General features: G+C 42.2%; 1 protein-coding gene across 2 annotated transcripts in view; it reads right to left on the minus strand.

Annotated features, from left to right (window-relative positions):
• Positions 1–1,003: 1,003 nt before the first annotated feature.
• The window catches only part of SLC18B1 (solute carrier family 18 member B1), a 28,134-nt gene continuing 9,328 nt past the window's right edge, over positions 1,004–19,809 (minus strand). For both annotated transcript variants that reach the window (XM_087444129.1, XM_087444130.1), the window contains exons 5-14: positions 18,817–18,964; positions 15,113–15,269; positions 10,903–11,039; positions 8,882–8,983; positions 7,505–7,596; positions 5,991–6,086; positions 4,292–4,366; positions 3,494–3,587; positions 3,350–3,399; positions 1,004–3,119 (exon numbers count right to left, since the gene is read on the minus strand). In XM_087444129.1, coding sequence (XP_087300255.1) covers positions 3,047–3,119; positions 3,350–3,399; positions 3,494–3,587; positions 4,292–4,366; positions 5,991–6,086; positions 7,505–7,596; positions 8,882–8,983; positions 10,903–11,039; positions 15,113–15,269; positions 18,817–18,964 — 1,024 coding nt within the window. In that variant the 3' untranslated portion in view covers positions 1,004–3,046. The remainder of the gene's footprint in view (positions 3,120–3,349; positions 3,400–3,493; positions 3,588–4,291; positions 4,367–5,990; positions 6,087–7,504; positions 7,597–8,881; positions 8,984–10,902; positions 11,040–15,112; positions 15,270–18,816; positions 18,965–19,809) is intronic.

Here is a 19,809-nt window from a genome sequence, read left to right on the forward strand (position 1 = left end):
CCAAAAGGTAGCACACTATATGATTCCATTTATGCAACATTCCTAAAATGACAAAATTATACAGATGGAGAACAGATTAGTGGTTGCCAGAGATTAAGGAAGGAGTGAGGGGGAGAGGGAAGTGGGTGTGGCAACATGGTCAACATGAGGGATGGGGATGTCTCTGTATGTTAACTCCATCAATATATCCTGGTTACCATAGTGTACTGCAGTGTTGCAAGATGTTACCACTGGGGGAACCTGGGTAAAGAGTACAGATGATCTCTGTGTATTATCTCTTACCACTTCATGTGAGTCAATCATTATCTCAAAATAAAAAAAGTTTAATTTAAAAAAAGATTTGTGATTTTTTATTTGCCCGTTTTATTTTTCCTTCGGATTAATCTGTATCTCATATATGTATAGGTTGCAATATGATCTTGGCATAAAAGATACCTTTTAATTATTATTATCATATTCTACATTCAGTCTCATTTTTAAAACAGGGTGCTTTTAAGCTGGGCACATCTGTTACATTAATAAGAATATAAATACATAAAAATATAAACACACCCACAGATTTCCTTTGATAGTTTTGACCTACATTTTGGTTTCATTGTTCACAGTTCCTCTATCCTTCCTCATATTTTTAACTTTTTTTGGTCATTTATTTTAATACTTCGAAACCATAAAATGAGGACGGGGCAAAGTTGGTTTCGACAAAGCGTCTTTAAATACACTGGTATCCGCAGCACGTACTGAAGGCGGCGTGTTGGGAGCGGGAACAAAGCCTGGAATCTCTGCGTTGACCTTGAACAGTCAACAGCGCTGGTAACGGTGATACGCTGGCGGTCCTGAGCGACGGACGCCGGTGGGGCGGCGGGGGCGGTGGAGCCTGGCGACGCCCGCGGTGCTTTAACAGCAGAGGCCCCGCGCGGCAGCAGTGGGCACTGCGGGCGTCCCGCAGCATCCTCGGCCCCTGGGCGGAGGACCGGCGCCCCCGCCGGGCAGGAGCCGGCTCGGAGGGAGGAAAGCACTGGAGAGCGGCCAGGGCAATGTACCCAGGGCGGTCGAGGCCTGGCCCTTTCCGCACCCAGAGGGGTGCAGCGCCGCTCCGGGAGGCGGGGGAGGGGTCACAGGTCACTGTGCCGGGTGCGCACTGGACCACACTCTGGAGGTCTCATGACCAAAGGGAAGCTTCGGGGGAGGAGGGGAACGAAGAGTTCATGGGATTTGTGAGTATTCGGTTTTAGCTATTAATACCAAACAGTCTTCCGAGACGGTCATAGTTCCAGTTGCTCTCCATCATCCCCAACGTTGGTATTCTCATCCTTTTCATTTTTTTCCCTCTGGTGGCATGAAAGGGCATCCCATCATGGTTTAACTTGTCCCAGTGAGGATCTGTTCTGCTCCTGTTCTTCCCCATCTCACTAAGAGGCACAGCCATCCACACAGACTCGCAAGCCGAAACCTAGGAGTCATCCTCCATTTCTCTCCTTCTCCCTCCACATCAGCAAGTCCTGTGGGTTCCACATCCAAACACACCCTCTTCTCTCCATCACCACCACCTCCCTGGTCCAAACCATTCCTGTCTCTCTCTAAGTTTCCAAAGATCTCCCTACAACACCGCTAATCCACATCCCCACTCACCATCTGATGCAGACACAATGATCTTCCTGAAATAGGAACCAAATTCTGGCATCCCCCATTTAAAGGCTGGCTCCTCCATACCTCCCGGTGTGGGCCATGATCTCATCTGTGACGTATCACGCCCTTGTGCACATGCTGGGGACTGCTCCCCACTCAGAATGGCTGCCTCATTCTGTCCTTCAGATCTCAGTTCAAAAGTCCCACCTCCATGGAGAGGCCGTGACTAGATTAGGGCCCCACACCCAATCAACCCCAGCCAAGTACTCTTTCATATCACCGTGTGTTTTTCCTCATAGCATCTCTGTAAGATAATTAGAGATTCTAGTGTTTATTTATTATTTCTCCCTTCCACTGGAATAAAAGTTCCAGAAAGGCAGAGATTGTGTCTATCCTGATCACAGCTAAATCCCTAGCACCAAGCACAGTGTCAGTTCGGAGAACACATTCAGTAAATATTTTTGAATTAATGAATAGATAAAATCGTTTCTTCTATTTAAAAAAACGGTAAACGTGGCTACTCCACGATGCAAATGGGTCAGGAGGTACGAGAGTTGCACAACAGAGAGGCGCTCACTTCAACAACTGCTCGGGCTCTACAAGACGTCGAAGGATCCCCTTCCCGACACAGAGCAAGCCTCCCGGGGGGCTCCCTCACCCTGGGAATGGGATACAACTACTAGGAGTATGTTTAAAAAAAAAAAAAAAACACAGTAGAACTGAAACAGAGACATCAAGGGAAATGAATAAGGTTATACCACGCATTGTTTATAAATTCAGATCACAATTCAAAGGATATTACAAAAATGGAAGTGTTAAGAAATGTTATTCTTTTCCCTTTCACACAAACAAAATTTTTAGAAGAGCTGAGGGGAAAGGAATGCGATAGTTTTTGCCTGGTAGGCTGGAATTTTGTCTTTTGAACAAGAATACAAATCCCAGGACACAGAGAAAGCATGTCTTTTAAAAACTGATTTCACAGCGATTATTCTGTATATTCTGAGTCATCTTTATGCTATTTTTAAGCATATCAAATCTATTCGTTTCTTTCCCTGTTAGTAAGAAAAGGTACATTCACATAATCAGTGCACTTAGAATAAAAAGTAAAGAGAGGAATTGAAGTAAAGAGAGGAACTGAACATCCTCAATGACAAGTCTGGCCACTTAAAGACATAAACTTTTGCTGATTGTCAAGCACTGTTCTCATACTCCATGTTTCAAATATGGCTGGTTCAGCAAGCCAGCATTTCAGGACAACAGTAAGTGCAGCCCGACACAGGATCATCCAAAAATGCGTTAACACGTCCAGGATCCTGGTACGGGGTCCCTGGAGTTTTGCGCGTAAAATGAAGAAAACCCTTCCACCTTTGATGTTCAGGCCAGGAGCATCCATCTCCCAACCCTGAATCAATCCGGATTCTTAAGGCTGGATTTCATCAGGCAAGAGAGCAGTTCGTTCCTCCTCTGTGCTGAGGATATTTTGAAGTTTAGATCTACATTGAAGGAAAGAAGAGGAGAAACTCAGTATTTCTCATCTTAAGAAAAAAAACAACTCAGTCCCTACATCTCCACCCAGCTATCCCGGTAAATGCGTCCACCAAGTGATGAGGCTCAGAGTGCCCAGAAATCTGCTGACCGGAAGAATGGATGTAAAATGGCATTTCTTTTCCACTCCCACAAGCTGACTTTTAAAGGGAGAAGAAAGATCCAGGGTTGACCATACCTCTTCCTCCTCGAGGGCTCCAGGAGGTAAAACAAGCCCATCGCCAGTCCCTGTAACCCAATAAAGGTACCGGTTAATGTCAATTCTCCAAGTCAAGCTTCTGCACAAACATAGGGAAAATGAAAACGAAGACTGGTGACTCACACTTGTCAGAGCCCACAGACCCTGGACAGCAGCTGCCCATTCAAAACCAATTTTCTCATACAGAAATCCACCCAGCGTCGGTCCTATAAAAGCACTAACAATGAAAGGAAGAAAAGTATTAAATAGTGTAAACAAAAAAAGAGCGACTTTTCCTTTAGGAAAAGGCTGCATGATCCTTCAGTCACAGGTCTTCATTAAATTGGAACTGTAAATACTAAAGAAAGCAGCCAATTCCTGGACAGAGCATTGGGTATAAGAAAATAGTTCTACCTGATAACAATGATGTTTAAAATTTTTAAACAATTCTAAATTATAACTGCTTCTGAAAAGTCAGTGCCTTATATGAAAATTTAAAAAGATGCCATGCGTTCGAAAGAATCTTTATATTATTCTCTTTTCTCTTCTCAGTATTTGTATTTAAAACAACTTAACTCATACATAGATATTGATGATATCTATATGGCCAGCATACAGTCTATCCCTCTGGTATAGTAGATAGTAAAAAATGAATAAACGAATGAATAAATGAATACATTTTAAAAATTGAGACATGCTCCTATTAAAGGAACTTAAAAATATCACTTAAATAAGACAAAGTATAACAGACCATTTTGATTAGTATTAAAACTGCTGATCTTGGAGTTAGAGGGTGTGGGTTAGGACTCCAGCTCTGCCCTCAATGAATTACAGGCCTTCGGGCAGCTCATGTGACCTCTTGGTGCCTCAATTTCTTCATCTGTGAAATGGAGATAGTATTTTCCGTCTTGCAGGCGTGAATGCGATTCAACAGCTACTCACCCAACTGACCACATTGCATTGATGAGACCAGACACGAGTCCCAGTGTGCTCAATCCTTCTTCAAATCCATTTTCACTGCAAAGAGCGACAAAAGCATACCCGTGATTAAATGGGAGACCTTCGTGAGAAAAAGGAATAGCGTGTGACAGACAAACTCAGATCAACCAGGGATAGTCTGGACAAACCCACTGCAATACTCCACTTCTAAGATAAAAAGCTAATCCAATTTCAAGGAATTCTCAGTTACCTTTACTCCATAGTTTTCTAAAAATGATTTTATTGCATAAGGATATGAGATTAAGAATCATGACCTGTTTGCATTGAATGCTCATAAAAATATATAATTAACTAAGAAATTCTTAAAATGAGATGAACATGTAAAGAGAACGATGGGCAACTTTTAGGAACTAGGGAGGCAGCTCCTTGTTCCTACGAGAATTGTTGAACTGACACAGTGTAGCCATCAATATTCTCCCCTCGCAAGTTCACTTCGTGTTCTTCATAATCATGTTGATTAAACAAAGACTGATGGCCAAGTGACAAATGCCTGTGTGATAGTGTGATTCATAGTAAGAACCATGTATTTGGTTTTCATTCCCATTTCTGGCAGAGCTCCTAAAACTGGTGGAATTTTCTAAGTGATAAAGTCTTTTGTTATGTTAATGAGGTGACTTTGGACACAGGAGGGATAGAGTGCTGGTTGCCAGGGGAACCAACCACGTGATTAGAGGGTTGGAACTTTTGGTCCCAATCACCTCCAGCACCTCCAGGGAGGGGGAGGGGGCTGGAAGTTGAATCAATAGCCAGTGGCCAGTGATTTCATCAATGATGCCTACATAGTAAAGCCTCCGTAAAAACACAAAAGCATGGGCTTCAGAGAGCTTCCAGATGAGGGAACCAGCACGCTTCCACGTGCGCAGGCCCCAAGCTCCCCAGGGACGGAAGTGCCTTTCTTCGGGACCTCGCCCCGTGTATCTCCTCATCTGGCTGTTGATTCACATCCTTTAATATCCTTTGTAATAAACCAGTAATCTAGTGAGTGAACTGGTTTCCTGATTTCTGGGCGCCACTTCGGCAAATTAACTACACCCAAGGAGGGGGTTTCGGGAACCTCTGATTTAGAGCCAGACGGTCAGAAGCACAGGTGACAACCTGGACTTGGGACTGGCGTCTGAAGCGGAGGGCAGTCTTGTGGGACTGAGCCCTTCACCTGTGGAATCTGATGCTATCTCCAGGCAAACAGTGTCAGAATTGAGTTGAATCACAGGACACCCAGCTGGTTTCAGAGAATTCCTTGGTGGGGTGGGGAAACCCCCCACACTGGACTTGGTACTAAGATCATTTTAGCTGGTCACCCTATGCCCTTGTATGGACCTCCCCCCTGGGAGGGGAACAAAGCTGAGCCCTTTCCATTGTGCTTGGGCTTAAAAGTATATCTGTACGAAGGCATAAACCAAGCCAGGCCTCCATCCACAACCGATTTGACCTATTATCCTATTAACAGTACTATACATCATCATTTATGTTATTGTATTATTGTTTATACTATTTATATCACAATATCGTGTGACATGGAATCATGAAGATTTAGTATTGTGAAAAAAATACCCAACATCCTACAAAATTGAGGAATTTGAAAAAGCCTGTGATGTTCGCTGCTATTCACAATACAGCTCTTGGAGCAATGAAAGTAACTTACTATGCACAACCGAGAATCTCTGGAAAAGTGGGAATTACACTCATTCCAGTAGAGATGCCGTTGATGACCAGTATCAGCACCAGCAGCCAGAGCTGACTGCAAAAGAGTTTTAGAGAAAAACACAAACAACATTAGCATTTTAAGAGACGCAAAGCTGCGTGCTAAGGAGGGCGGGCAGGATCCCAGGGAAATTCCCTTCACAGATTACGTGTGACTAGTCTGACCCCCTTTCATTCAGTGACAGCGCCCTTGAGCTCCTCACATTTTGGGGGGAGGAAATCGATTCATCCTGATATCCCAATGTCTTTGGTCAGACAGATCACATGCCTGGAGTCAACCTGGTGAAGATGTCAGTGCTAGTGTTGCTACTTTGCTTGGCTTTGAAATTCAGTTGACTGAAAAATGGCGACGACGGGAAGTAGCAAAGAAAGTGACAGGAAACTAATATTTGTTCCCTGTTGGGCAGTGTGCCACTTACCCAACACCCACCCCCGCACTGAACCCCTGCAGCAATGCTGTGAGGTGACCACTGCTTAAAATGATCAAAGAAGACAATTCCATGATGCAAACAAACTTGAACACTCCATGAAGTGGACAGTGTCCTTTCAGAGACCTGCAAAATGGGCTGAAAGTCTCCTGCTTTTATGGGATAAAAAGTAAAGAACAGGAAGAGACAAACAGAAAATATCTGACTGGCTGGGCCCACACAGTCCACCTTGTTGGGGGTGAAAGGCCCAGAGCTGGCCCGGGGTCTGGGCTGACTGCACACACTGCGTTTCTGGTCAGGGGAGCATTATAGGGACACGAAAGTTAGCTAAGTTTCGTTTTGCTGATGTGGCAGAAGCGGCTCCATCTTGGGCCTAGAAAGTTATTTCGACAGTACTAATATCAGCTCTTTTTTTGTAGATAAGAAAACGGAGGCTCTTGGATTTACCCAAGTTCAGATATCTACTAAGTGGTGAAGCCAGAACACAAAACCAAATATGAAGGACTCTGAAATCGTTGCTCTTTCCATATCACGCTTTATCCCAGAAGTACCTGAAAAGGTCTAAGAAGCTCACTTTACTTTAGCAAATAAATTATACTAAACAAGCTTTAATGAGCAGCTACATGCTAAGGATGATAAGTAACAAAAAAGATTTGGTCCCTGCCTCAAGGAGCGAGGAGAAGGAGTAGAAAAACAAAAATGCACTCTAAGACCTATCAACTAAAAGTAGGTTGCAACAAATGCTATTTTTAAAATAAAGTACAAACAAACGTGTAATTGAAACACAAAGGGAGCATAAGCATTTTTCTCGCTTGATACAGATTTCACGCATTCCTGTTTGCTTGCACCACTGCGAGCTTCTAAAGATGAAATACCATCAGTCTAACAAACAATTCAATATAGTCCCAAATCAAGGTAATCATTTAAATAATAAGGTTCAAAATACCAGCATTACACCAAAATATTTTGAAATAATTCCTAATGCTATTTGGCCAAAAATACAGAAGAAGAAGAAGAAAAAAATTACCTTTTAATGTGTAAGACTGGGACAGGTCCTAAGAGCATGTAGCATCCTGCTGTGATTAAGTTTCCAAAAACCAGAAGCCATTTCCTTAGGTGCTGGAAAATAGAAAGAGAGTCCAAAAAACCTCTTTGGTAGGTAAAAAGTAAAGACCTTCCATAATCAAAGAATATGAAAAATCACTGAAGAAAACAAGTCATGGTATTCGAAAATCCAAACTCATTGAAGAAAACAAAACTTTACATTTAAGAGAAAATAGGTAGATGGTAGACCCAAAAGCAAGGACAATCTACCCAAGACAGTGAGTGAGCAAAGGACCAGGGTTCTTGGAAAGGGCGTGCACCGCAGACTTCACACACAGTGAACTAGTCCAAATATGACAACTGAAAAAGCAGCCACCACAAGGAACCACCCAGTAGGTACAAGACTTAGAAAATTCACAGTATTTAAAAAGTACCCAGTAAAGTGATTCCATATATATCACTTGAATGCAGGCTAAAAATGACAGGGGTACAGTATCTGCTCAGTTATATAAGACTACGTCTTAAAACCAACCTCCGAACACTGTTTAAGACACTTGTTTTTTTGTCCCCTGGATGACTAAGTAATCTCCATATAATTTAGGTCTTGATGAATATATACACAAATCTAATGAGAAGAAATGCTAAAATAAGCACTAAAGCCACAGAAGCTTGAGATTTGGCTAACAGGACTAGTTCTGCATCCTAGTCATCTAGACTGAGTGGTTTAGACCTAGTTCGAGAAGACTAGAGTTAGGGATTTTGTCAGGACGGCTATGGCATAAGCAATTACGTGGCCAATCCTTTCACTCCCACAGAAAAACTAAATTATCTCCTATCAATTTGGTCAAGTCCTAATGACCTCTGGGACTCTGCCCTAACTATTAAGGTTAACCCATTTTTTTGTATCCAGGGAGCTTTTTCCTTTAGAAAGTCTAATCCAGCAGTTTTTCAACAGTTTTAGCATAAGACTCCTCTTTTCCCAGATGAAACAGTTAAAAGTGCATCTGCTCAGGGTGATGGTAGGTTGGAAGACACTGGAACCTCTCCATCAGCTCAAAAAATGGAATATATTAGAACTTAAATGCTCTCCTCCCCCAAAAAGAACATGTGAGGTGACAGATGTGTTAATTAACCAGACGGAGGGAATCCTTTTACAATGTACACACAAACGAAATCATCATGATATATGCTTCACGTATCTTACAATTTTGTCAATTATACCTCAATAAAGCTGAAATTTTTAAAAAAATGCATATGTCAATTTTAATCAATGGGCTTTCAGAGTTCCAGAGGCACAGCTGGAAAACCACTGGTCTAAACATAAAAAAGCAGTTCTCAAATATAAATTAAGTGTACATACTGGCATTTTATCACTTAGTAGACCAAAGAGCGGTGAAGAAATGGTGTAGGAGAGTGCCAAACCCAGGAAAACCAGTCCCACATATCCAGCCGGCAAATTAAACTGCAAAAGAAATCTTGTATTAAAGTCACATGGTTCCATCATTTTTTTAATAAGCATCTATCTTCTGTCTACCATTTCGTCAGCTCTTGTTATCTATCATGAGTTTACTAATGACACTCAGCATCCTTCTTAAACTTTGTCTTACTTTTGTAAATGGATTACTTTTGCTCTATGTGGAAAAAACCTAATTAGAGGTCAGAAGTCCTAGATTTTTTGCTCTGTAGCATTTGACATTAAACATATAATTTTCTTCTATGAATCACAGCATTTTTACGTGTAAATCTGTGCTTTGCAAACTTTAGTGTGCATAAAAATTACCTAGAGAAGCTGTTAAAGAGTTTCTTGGACTCCAGCCCTAGAATTTCTGATTCAAAAAGACTGAGATGAGGCCTGAGAATCTGCATTTCTACCAAGCACCAGGTTATGCTGACTGTCCACAGACTGGAGTGCACTGGTGCAAAAAACAGTGATGATATATACTCTCTACTCTATCCATCTCAAGGGGTATTAATATCTAATTAAAGAATTTGACAGTATGACACATTTGAAAAGGGTTTTAAAATGGTAAGCTACCATGTAACTCTTACACTGTCACTATTACCAACGTGACATAAATGCCTTTTTTTTGGTTATCTGAGTTGTTCCTATTTTCTTTAATTTCTTTAACTAATTTTCTTAATTAAGCCCATGGGATTTATGTATGAATCAGTATATGTTTTAACAATTTTTATGACAAATATTAACTCATGCTAAAAATTAGTCCTTTAAAGACAGAAGGAAGATACAAAAGTCAGAAATGTCCTCTTCTGATCTTACTACTCGGGGGAGACAGGGTGGAACCCTCGCACCCTGACAGGCTGGGTGACCAACGACTGGACAGCAAACTGCCAATTCAAACAACTGATGAGAAGTCAGGAGAAGGGCAACAGGATAAAAAAATTTTGATAGAAAAACAAGAAAACACATCGTAAAGATTTCTTATAAGACAGACATGAGCAACTTCGTTTACCAGAGATTGGTTACAAATTTTTTTCATTGTTTAGACACAACTTCTTAAGAGGACAGAAAAACGCCTCTCAAAGAGACACACTATTGATGATGTGAATGGAATATGTCACCACAGACACAAAATATTTTTCTCATGTGTTACCTCATGCATGCTCACTGCTTAAGCACGATATGATATTATTCTCTAAATGTTGGGCCAGGCACTAAAATTACAGTCCCCAAGTTTATCTTTTTGGGTATTTCATATACCAAAAACTGTCTTTAGTGACTTCGAGGGGTTGCGTTTCTGGTAACTGTGTTTTTTAAATTCTAGTGCCTCACACAAAGTCATTATGGGCTACAGTGAGCAGATTTCTGCTTTTACAGACACATATTAATTCTCTAGTAGAGTTAACTACTAGACTTGGAAATACACTTCACTGCATTTTTAATCATCTTTTTTCAAAAATATCTAAGAACAAATTTCTGTGACATCAAACTTTCAGAATTCAGTATTTATTTTTCAGCACTAAAAAAATGAACAGCGACTCTTGGTTCCTCTCTCCCATCCCAGAGTAATATAGGCTGTAGTCATCTGATTATGTGTAATAGCCTGAAAAGGAAGTGGACCCAGAGATCTGTCAGAGGACGCCTCACATTAATGAGCCATTGAGAACCCCAAATGCCTCACTGGGATCCAGACAAATAGAGGAAAGTATCCTGGTACTTGGTGAAAGGCTTCCTTCGTTTACACTGAACAGACCGTAGTTACAGGACGTCACAGAGGGAAGGTACAGGCCACCTCGGTGTGCTGTTCTCATTCTGCCTCCTTCTCGAAGCCACTCAGAGGACTTTCCCCAAAGCAGCGCCTGAGAGAAGCAACCCCATCCACCTGCTGCAACACAGAGCTCTTTGGTGACCAGGCTACTTACCTTCTCCAAGACAAAGAGAGACAGAGTAGGATCAAGGAAGCCGAAACACGAGCTGAGCGAGTTGATGACAAAGGCTATGAGGGTGACCTTGGGTAAAGTGATGAGCTTCCAGAACGAGTGCTCACCTGGATCAGACTCTTTGGGGTAAAAATGAAATGAGAGTGATTAAAATCACTTAACTTTATCTTTGACCTATTTTGAAAAGTAAAATTAGTAAGGCCATCTTTACCTGGTAATCAAAATAACTGCACCTCTGAGTTTGCCTAAAATTGCATATTATCTGTATTTGCATATAAGTTATTCAAACCTAGAGGCCACATTCAGTTTTCTTAAAAATAATTTCTCAAATTTAAAAAGAATCGACTGGAATCAGAGTGTGAGGAGAAGAAGGGGTCTGAGGTGATACGTTATGACCTAGAAGCGGGCGAGGCCTTCCCCAAGAAGGGACAGAGAATATGAAAGTTTAACTTGGTGCATGGGAAGGGCCAGAAGCTTCATCAAGGAAGAATGTGTGTGTGCTGAGGAGGAATCTGAACTAATCAAAGGACACAAGACAATTTCCTTTCTACTGGCAAAGAAACACTGGATTGGAAGGGGTGCTACTGAATCATGCATAGATCACACTTGGCACTCAAGGTCCATCGAGCACCCACCTCACGTGCCCCCATTCCCCCAACAGGAACCCACCTTCATTGCTCCCAGCACCAGAAATGGATGCTTCCAAGCCTCCAGTCAAACCCTATGACTCCTTTCTTTTTCCCCTGCTAATTTTTCAAATCCTATTCACTCTGTAAGGCCTGGCTCTGGCCCTAATTATTCCACAAATTTTACCTTTCTCTAGTTTCCTACTTCACTTCTAGTCTATTCCACATAATTTAGCACCTGAACTATATTTCGTTTTACAGTGTTTACTATTGTTTGATGACTTTCCTATCTTTCAATTAATTTACTGAATAAAATCTTTGCTGAACCAGGCACCATGCAAAATGCTGGGCAGACAAAGGCAAAGCAGACCCTGTCCTCATAGAGAAGTTACGAGAAGGAGTGGGGCGAGCTAGGATGAAACTAGGAGGTACCTACTAGGGCATATGAGAGGGTTGCCTTACAAAAACAGGGAGAGCTGTACAGAAAAGGCTTTCCAAAAGTAGTAATAGCTAAGCTGGTGCCTAAAGGATGAGCTTGAGATAAGCAAGCAAAAAAGGAGGAAAGAATAACCCAGGCATCTTATCCCAGGAATGGCACATTCCAAGACTCAGAAGTGAGGAAACACTATTCTGTGTTTGAGGAAACGAAAAAAGAGAAGCAAAGTAGGAGGATGGAGTTGGAGTAGGGGACACTTGTGTAGTGGGAAGAGATCAGACTGCATAAGATTATGCAGGACTTTGTAAAATACGCTAAGAAGCCTGAGAAATCACTAGGGATTTCAAGCAAGGAGCGAGAATCAGATTTATGGTTTAAAGAGACCTCTCTGTGGCCTCGTGGAGAACAGAGACTGGGGAACCAGTTGTGAGGCTGCTGCAGACATGCTATTGGTTTGGATAAGGATTGGTTCATTCCTCAATAAATTCTTGGTGAATAATGCTCCAGTATGGAGCAAAATACAAAAAAGCACAGAGTAGTTCAACTATTTTAAGTGCTACATTCACACTTCATCAGGATACGAAGGATAAAGTTAAACCATGGTGTTAGTTTCTTAACTATCGGCCAAGTATTCAGCGGTGAACCAAATCTGAGCACAGCCCAGGGTGCTCACCACAGACACAGGAGCGTGGGGTTAGACTAGGAAGAGGACCAGCACCACCATGTGGCTCAAAGTGGTAGTGCCAGCAGGGAGACTTCACTGGGTGTGGATTTTGAATTGTATATTCAAGATGTCACCTTTAAGATAAAAATTATAAAAGATCAACTTTAACGGGTTACATTTATTGTGCATATAAAAGGCATTATGGATTTATGGTATAAGACAAACTATTATGGCATAAATGGTCCCCCTCTCTAAATCCAAAGTGGGAAAGGGGGTTATCACAATAAGAATATATAAGAATGTCCATGAAAACGAAAATATAACGAGTTTAATTAAGCCGCTGAAGAAGCCCAAGTCATGAAAACTTAGGGTGATATCCGCTTCAAGAGACACAAGGCAGAATCATCTGGGAAGCTTTCCTAAACTACTTGGGTACTCTCTCTGCTCCCCCTAATTCTGATCTGTTCTTGGAGAGTCATGACTCCCTGGTTGGCAAAGCTGCCACAAGAGGCTACTGTTGGAGATGGGGAGGTGGGGGGAAAGTGGGGGACCCTCAGGTGTGAGGGGCACTGCAGCACGACCTACTCGGCACTCAGTCCAATGACGGAGAAGGTTCAGAGAACCTTCCAGAAGAGGTCATACAGAGTAAGCGTTGACGGATGAGTGAGGGTCAGGTAGAGTGGGAGGGGGAGATATCCCAGCCCATGTGACTCCTCTGCTGTAATCTAACAACAGCTCCTATTGACTTCCAGGATAAAGCTCATATTTCACGGATTTAGGGATTTTTAATAAGAGGATTGACATGTCCATGATTATGTGTTCGAAATATTTCTTTAGATCGGTACAGAAGGGAGACTTCGTGCGCAGATATAAAGGATGAGGGAGAGGGAGGGACCAGAGTCGACTCTTAGCCACCCAAAGCTAAAGCCCCATTGTCTATGGGTCTAGAAGGAGGTAGAGAAGTGCAGAAGGACACAAAATTCTGCCAAGATCATCAGAATAAAAGAAAACCTAATTTTCTACCTTCTATCTATAAGCTCTCCTAAAACAATCATTTTAAAAAGCACTCCTTAATAGGAATACCTAAATCTATATTTATAGCCTTAACATTCCCAACCTTAGAGATTCTTTTTTTAATAAATCAATTTCCATTCAATTTAACTAGAAGATCCTTCTGTAGATAAACAGCAAATTTGTCAAACCATTTTGCTCATAAAAATATACCTAAGTGGAACTTTGTTAAGTTCAATGAAGACGCAGAGAAATTTTAATTGGGGAATAACAGAAATGAAGAGAAATAAATACCAAGTAACTGGGCTGGCAGCGATTTGAGGGGGCTGCAAAAGATACCAAGTAGTGGGGACAAGGGGAGGAGATGAGGCGAGCAGGCGGGGACCCAAGGAGTAAAGCATGTTGGGGCCAGTCCAGCACCTAACCACAGAAGTTCTAAATACCACATCTTACCATCAATCAGGAAGCAAAGTCTTTTTCCTCATATAGTGTGGTAAAGGGCTTAACAAAACTCTTTCCCCTGCTGCATGAGAATGTGACCTGGTGTCAGTTTCTTAGTTATCAGCCAAGCATTCATCTGTGAAGCAAGTCTGAGCACAGCCCAGGATGCTGGATGACAGAAACCACCTGCATTTCTCGTAAAAGAGGACCAGCACCCCGTGTGTTTCAGTGTGCTGGCGCCTCTCCAGCAACGTTCTCTAGCTGTCTCCTCTCCAGCTCTCTAGTTAACTCTCTAGCTCTGTTCCCCTAGTCATCTGATAAGGGTAAAATGCCAACTATGTTACTAGGCAATCTTGCTTATAATAAAAATGACCCCTGCCTGGTACATTTCATCTGCACAGAAGGAACCATAACTGAACCACAAGTACCTGATGGGGCCCCACACTGTGTGCCCCTCTAATGTGCTGACTTGTACCCGGCAGGTCCTCGTGGAGACCCTCATGGAGCTGTTACAAGATAGGCTGACTCCTATGGGGCACGAGGCTTTGAAGCCAGGATGACTCTCATTACTGCCTGATGGCCCCGCGTCCTCACACCCGGGTGTGCTGCACAGGCAGCTGCAAGGACCACTGGGAAGGAAGCTCTGCCCTTGCCCTCCTCTTACAGCCCTGTCAGAAGATGGTGCGTGTGTGGTGCACGGTAACTTGTCGTTCTGAATATTGAACTGAGTCCAAGAAGACCTCTGGTGGGCATGGGATAAGGTGATGTTTATGATCAAGTTAAATATTTGCTAGTTCCAAAGGTCAGAAAGAATTTGTGATAGACAGAAATCCATATAAACTCATTGCCTACATCAACATTTCTGAAAAGAGAATCAGTTCTTTCAGGGTGCTCTAAGAAGTCTATTATTGATTATATAGAATAAAAGTGAGTATATGTTAAGTTGGTCTCCTAGAATGGCATAAAAATACTTAAATTTAAGATTCTTAAAACAAGTAATAAATGTGGTCTTACCATAATTAGGTAAAATACACATGTTGAGTGGAACCATCAGCAGAAGTATGCATCCCAGAAAAATAAAAGGCATCTGGTAGCCAAAGGATTGATACAGGAAGCCACCTAACGGAGGCCCCAGCACAAGTCCCAGTCCAGAGAAAATCTCAAGACTTCCCTAAAAATGGGAAAAAAAAGAAAACTGAGTTAATATATTTTAAAGAATTAGCAAGTAAAGATTTAATGGGAACTATCTAAAAAATTTCTATCCTCTTTACAATGTACACACACACAAACACACAAACCCAAGATAGACCAAAAATTTAAATATACATATCAAAATCATAAAAGTCCTAGAAAAATAAAATCTTGGCATTTTTTTTTGTTTTTTAATCCTTATGGTAGGAAAGGTTCTCTAATTATGACATAAAAACTCAGAAGACAGGGGCCAGCCCCGTGGCACAGCGATTAAGTGCGCACGCTCCACTGCTGGCAGCCCGGGTTCGGATCCTGGGCACGCACTGATGCACCGCTTGTCACGCCATGCTGTGGCGGCATCCCATATAAAGTAGAGGAAGATGGGCACGGATGTTAGCTCAGCGCCAGTCTTCCTCAGCAAAAAAAAGAGGAAGATTGGCATCAGACGTTAGCTCAGGGCTGATCTTCCTCACACACACAAAAAAAATTAGAAGACACAAAAGAAAAGATTAATAAACCTGATTACATGAAAATAGAAAAAACTATCGATGGCAAAACACATCAAAAGACAAATGAAAAGAGAGAAAATACTGACAAAGGACTAATTTTCCAAATATATCAAGAGAGCTACTACTAATCAATGAGAAAAAAAATGAACAACCCTGTAGGAAAATGGGCAAATACCATATATAGACCTGACACATAAAATGAAATACGAATAGCTCTTAAGCATGTAAAAAGAAGCTCCCTCTTACTTTTAAAAGAAATGAACATTTAAATCACAAGATACAATGTCTACATATCACCTATCAAACACTGTGCTGCCAAGGATGTGAGGAAAGAAGCGCTCTGATACATCGCTGGTGAGTGAATACAGGAGGGCGATAGGGCAAATCCATCAACATTGCAAACCCACATACTCTGTGACCCAGAATGCCACTTCTGGGAATTTAACTTACAAGTGTAGCCATAAAGGTGTGACACGGCCTATGTTCAAGCTTATCCGTTGCAGCACTGTTTGCAACAGCAAAAGATGCATACAATCTAAACACTCATCAACCATGCAAATAAACTAGGTTACACCCACACAGTGAAGTACTATGTAGCCATTAAAGAGAAGTAAAAAGTAAGAAACTCTTCATCTACAGGTATAGAAAGAACTCCAGGATGATTTCATTGTTATTGCAATCAGCAAGGTTCTGAACAGTGTATAGAGCATGCTGCCATTTCCGTAAAGAAAATAGGCGGAGGGAACCATGCTCTTTCTCAGTGAGAGTGTGTGTGTGTGTGTACATGTGCGTACATACACATAACGAATCACTCTGCAAGAAACCTGTAATATCTGTTGCCTTCTGGGAGGGCGATAGAGGCCTGGGAGCCTGGACAACAGTTGTGTCTAAGGCTGAGGAATGGTAATATATAGAATACGTTCACTACAGTCTATATTTCCTTTTGTAACTTTTGAATTTTGTACATATAAAATTCTTTTTTTGGTTAACTAAAGTGAAAATAAACAAATTTCTAGTGCTATGGAAAAAATAGTTTACTACTACCGAACTATTACAGAAATTGCACCATTTGAGAGGCTTTCAACAGAGACCCATGGCTTGCAACCTTACACCCTTAGACCTCACGGAGGACACAAAAGTGTCCATTAAATAACTTTCAATGTTTCATAAAGAATATAGGAATTCTACATTGAATCACAGTCAGGCCATCCAGATCAACTACCATGCTAGACGTGTTCGCTTTTGGCTATAATTTTTTTTGGTTTTGTTCGTTTGTTTGTTTGTTTGTTTTAATAGTGGCCACCTAATGGGTGTAAGGTGGTATCTCATTGTGGTTTTTTGCATTTCCCTAATGATGATGACTAATGATGAGCATCTTTTCATGTGCTTGTTGGCCATTTGTATACCTTTGGAGGAAGGTCTATTCAAGTACTTTGCCCAATTTTTTTTTTCTGTGAGGAAGATCAGCCCTGAGCTAACATCCGATGCCAATTCTCCTCTTTTTCGCTGAGGAAGCCTGGCCCTGGGCTAACATCCGTGCCCATCTTCCTCTCCTTTATATGGGATGCTGCCACAGCATGGCCTGACAAGCGGTGCATCGGTGCTCGCCCAGGATCCGAATCTGCGAACCCCAGGCCGCCAAAGTGGAGCACACGCACTTGACTGCTGCGCCACCGGGCTGGCCCCGCTTTTGGTTATAATTTTATACAGAAACTTGGTACGGCAAAACTGGTTTCCCCTGCTGATCAGAAAATCCAATGGACTGTTGCCATCATCAGAGGAATTTCTTGGGCAGCACTTTCCAGAGTGTTTCACAGAACACCAGCTCTTTAGGAGTCAAGAGATGGTTCCACAGTCAAACTGAGCTGTGGAACATTAAATAAATCATCTCTACTACAGAACTTCTCAGAGCCTTAAAACTCTAATGGGAACTGGAAGTCTCTAAGTTGGAGGACAGTATATCCACATTCCAAATGTGTTTACCCACAAAACCTTGTTTTATAAAGCATGTCAACAGACTAGTGTTCTTCTAAACCTTCTTGAGAAATTTAGTTTTGGGAAATGTAAACAGTAAACACAATGGCCACCACTATATGCCAAACGGCTACAGAACCTAAAATGAGCCCATGTGACTCTATACATACGCTTAATAAAAAAAAGTGGGAAGAACTAACTATCTACACAGCCAGTAGTTTATTTGATGGTCAAAACTTTCAAACCATAGCATTAATGTGGGTAAATGAGGGAGTCTTTGGTAGTAGGCTGATTAGACCCTGAGGTCTAGAGGACAATTATACGCTTGGAGGGTGGTGTTTGGTCTGATATGCAGACCACGGGTCCTTCAGGGACGCATGGGTCCAGAGGAGAGAGCTGTGGGAGAGCCTGCCTCGGGTCGGGGAGGCGGCAGCCGGAGCTCGGACTGGAATCTGGTCTGTCCCTAATGCCAAATGTCTAGGCTTCCAGGCCATATATAGAGTGCGTGTCAATCCAATGCTACCAGGTTCCGGATTTTCATGGCAAAATAAGAGGGCAGTCCTCAGACCGACAGCACATAGGCAGGTACGGACTCCAAGATGACCTCTCGGACCCCTTCTGCGAATCCGGGAGAAGTGGAGGAGGGACTCTAGTATAAATTGAGTGTCCGGCCACGAGGGATAACTCTATTCTGAAGCAGAGGAATGTTCAGACAGTCCCAACCCAATCTAGGCTTCAGAGAGAGAGCAAAATACTTCTAGGGAGGTTTTTTTTTTTAAAAAAGTGGCAAAAAGAATATTCGCGTTGGACCACATTTACTGTCAAACTGACCGTTCAGGGATTCCAAGCCCAGGAAGAGACCTAAGTCAGACCATGGGTACATTGATTGACAGTCTGCTGCTAGAAGTAGAAATCGGGGTAAAACGTAACAAAGACACAGAGTCGGGGAAAGCAGAAGAACGGGCCCCAGCTTTAACTTGAAAATCAAACAAATACTTCAGCCTACACTAAAAGGAAACTAGGAAAAATGTATAAAATACATACCATTACGGTAGCCACATTATTTGGAAAGGCCTTTGCGAGGACAGAGGATGACGCAGTTACCGCTGCAGAAAAGCTTACTGCATCTGCAACTCTCACTAGAAAACACATAGCAATAAACATTGGTCCTTCCGGAACCTGGTCCAACACACTAAAAAAGAATAAGACAATTTGCAAACGCCAAGTTGGTTTTTATTTTTTTTCCTTTTTAACTCTACTCACTGAAAGGAGCAGTACCTTCCTCACCGTTATTAGAATAAATCTCTTCAGGTTACGAATTTTATAAAAAGTTGCTTGGTTACACTTTCACTAGAAAGCAATTACCTTTTTCTGTAACAATTTGAGTTACAACAACAGCTTCGTTGTGCTTTTCTGCTGACATAATTGGTCCCCTAAAGGATCATACTGAATAGGTCTTTTGAAATATGTGGAATCACTCTGACAAGAACCCACATAGAAGAAAGACTTCCTGGTTTCAGGTCTCCCCCGTGGTGGGGCTCAAACTTTCAAAAAAAAGAATAAAGGCAGAAAATAGAAGACTCCCCTCCACCCCCCCCAAAAAAAAAGAAAAAAAAAAGAAGACACTGAATTTGATAGGAAGGCTTCCCTGAGCTTACGTCATTATAACCTTGCCATACTCTTCTGGATCATCGATGTCCCCAGGAACTTGCGTCAGCTCTTCTACTGTGCTGCTGGTTTCAGGACTCCAAGCTTAAGAACTGCCATAGCTATTTTGCCTCTGGCACTTATTTTCTCTTTTTCTGGAAACTGCAGTGAGGGGAACCATTCTGCTCCCCTGCTCAGAAGTGAGCAGGTGACTCAGGCCTGACCAGTCAGAGGATTCTCGCCCTCAGCTACAGAGACCTTGATGCGGGGATGAGTCATCAACAAAGGATCAGGCCCGTGGGGCTCCCCTCTGTAACTCTACCAGAAGCTATTAGAAAAGTGGCTTTCTCTTCCCACAGGAGGCCTGTGGGCGGCCTGCTGGGGGCCACA

Source organism: Ceratotherium simum, chromosome 19 (genome assembly GCF_057802395.1).
Source record: "Ceratotherium simum simum isolate JZ-2026a chromosome 19, ASM5780239v1, whole genome shotgun sequence".
Taxonomy (NCBI): Eukaryota; Metazoa; Chordata; class Mammalia; order Perissodactyla; family Rhinocerotidae; genus Ceratotherium; species Ceratotherium simum.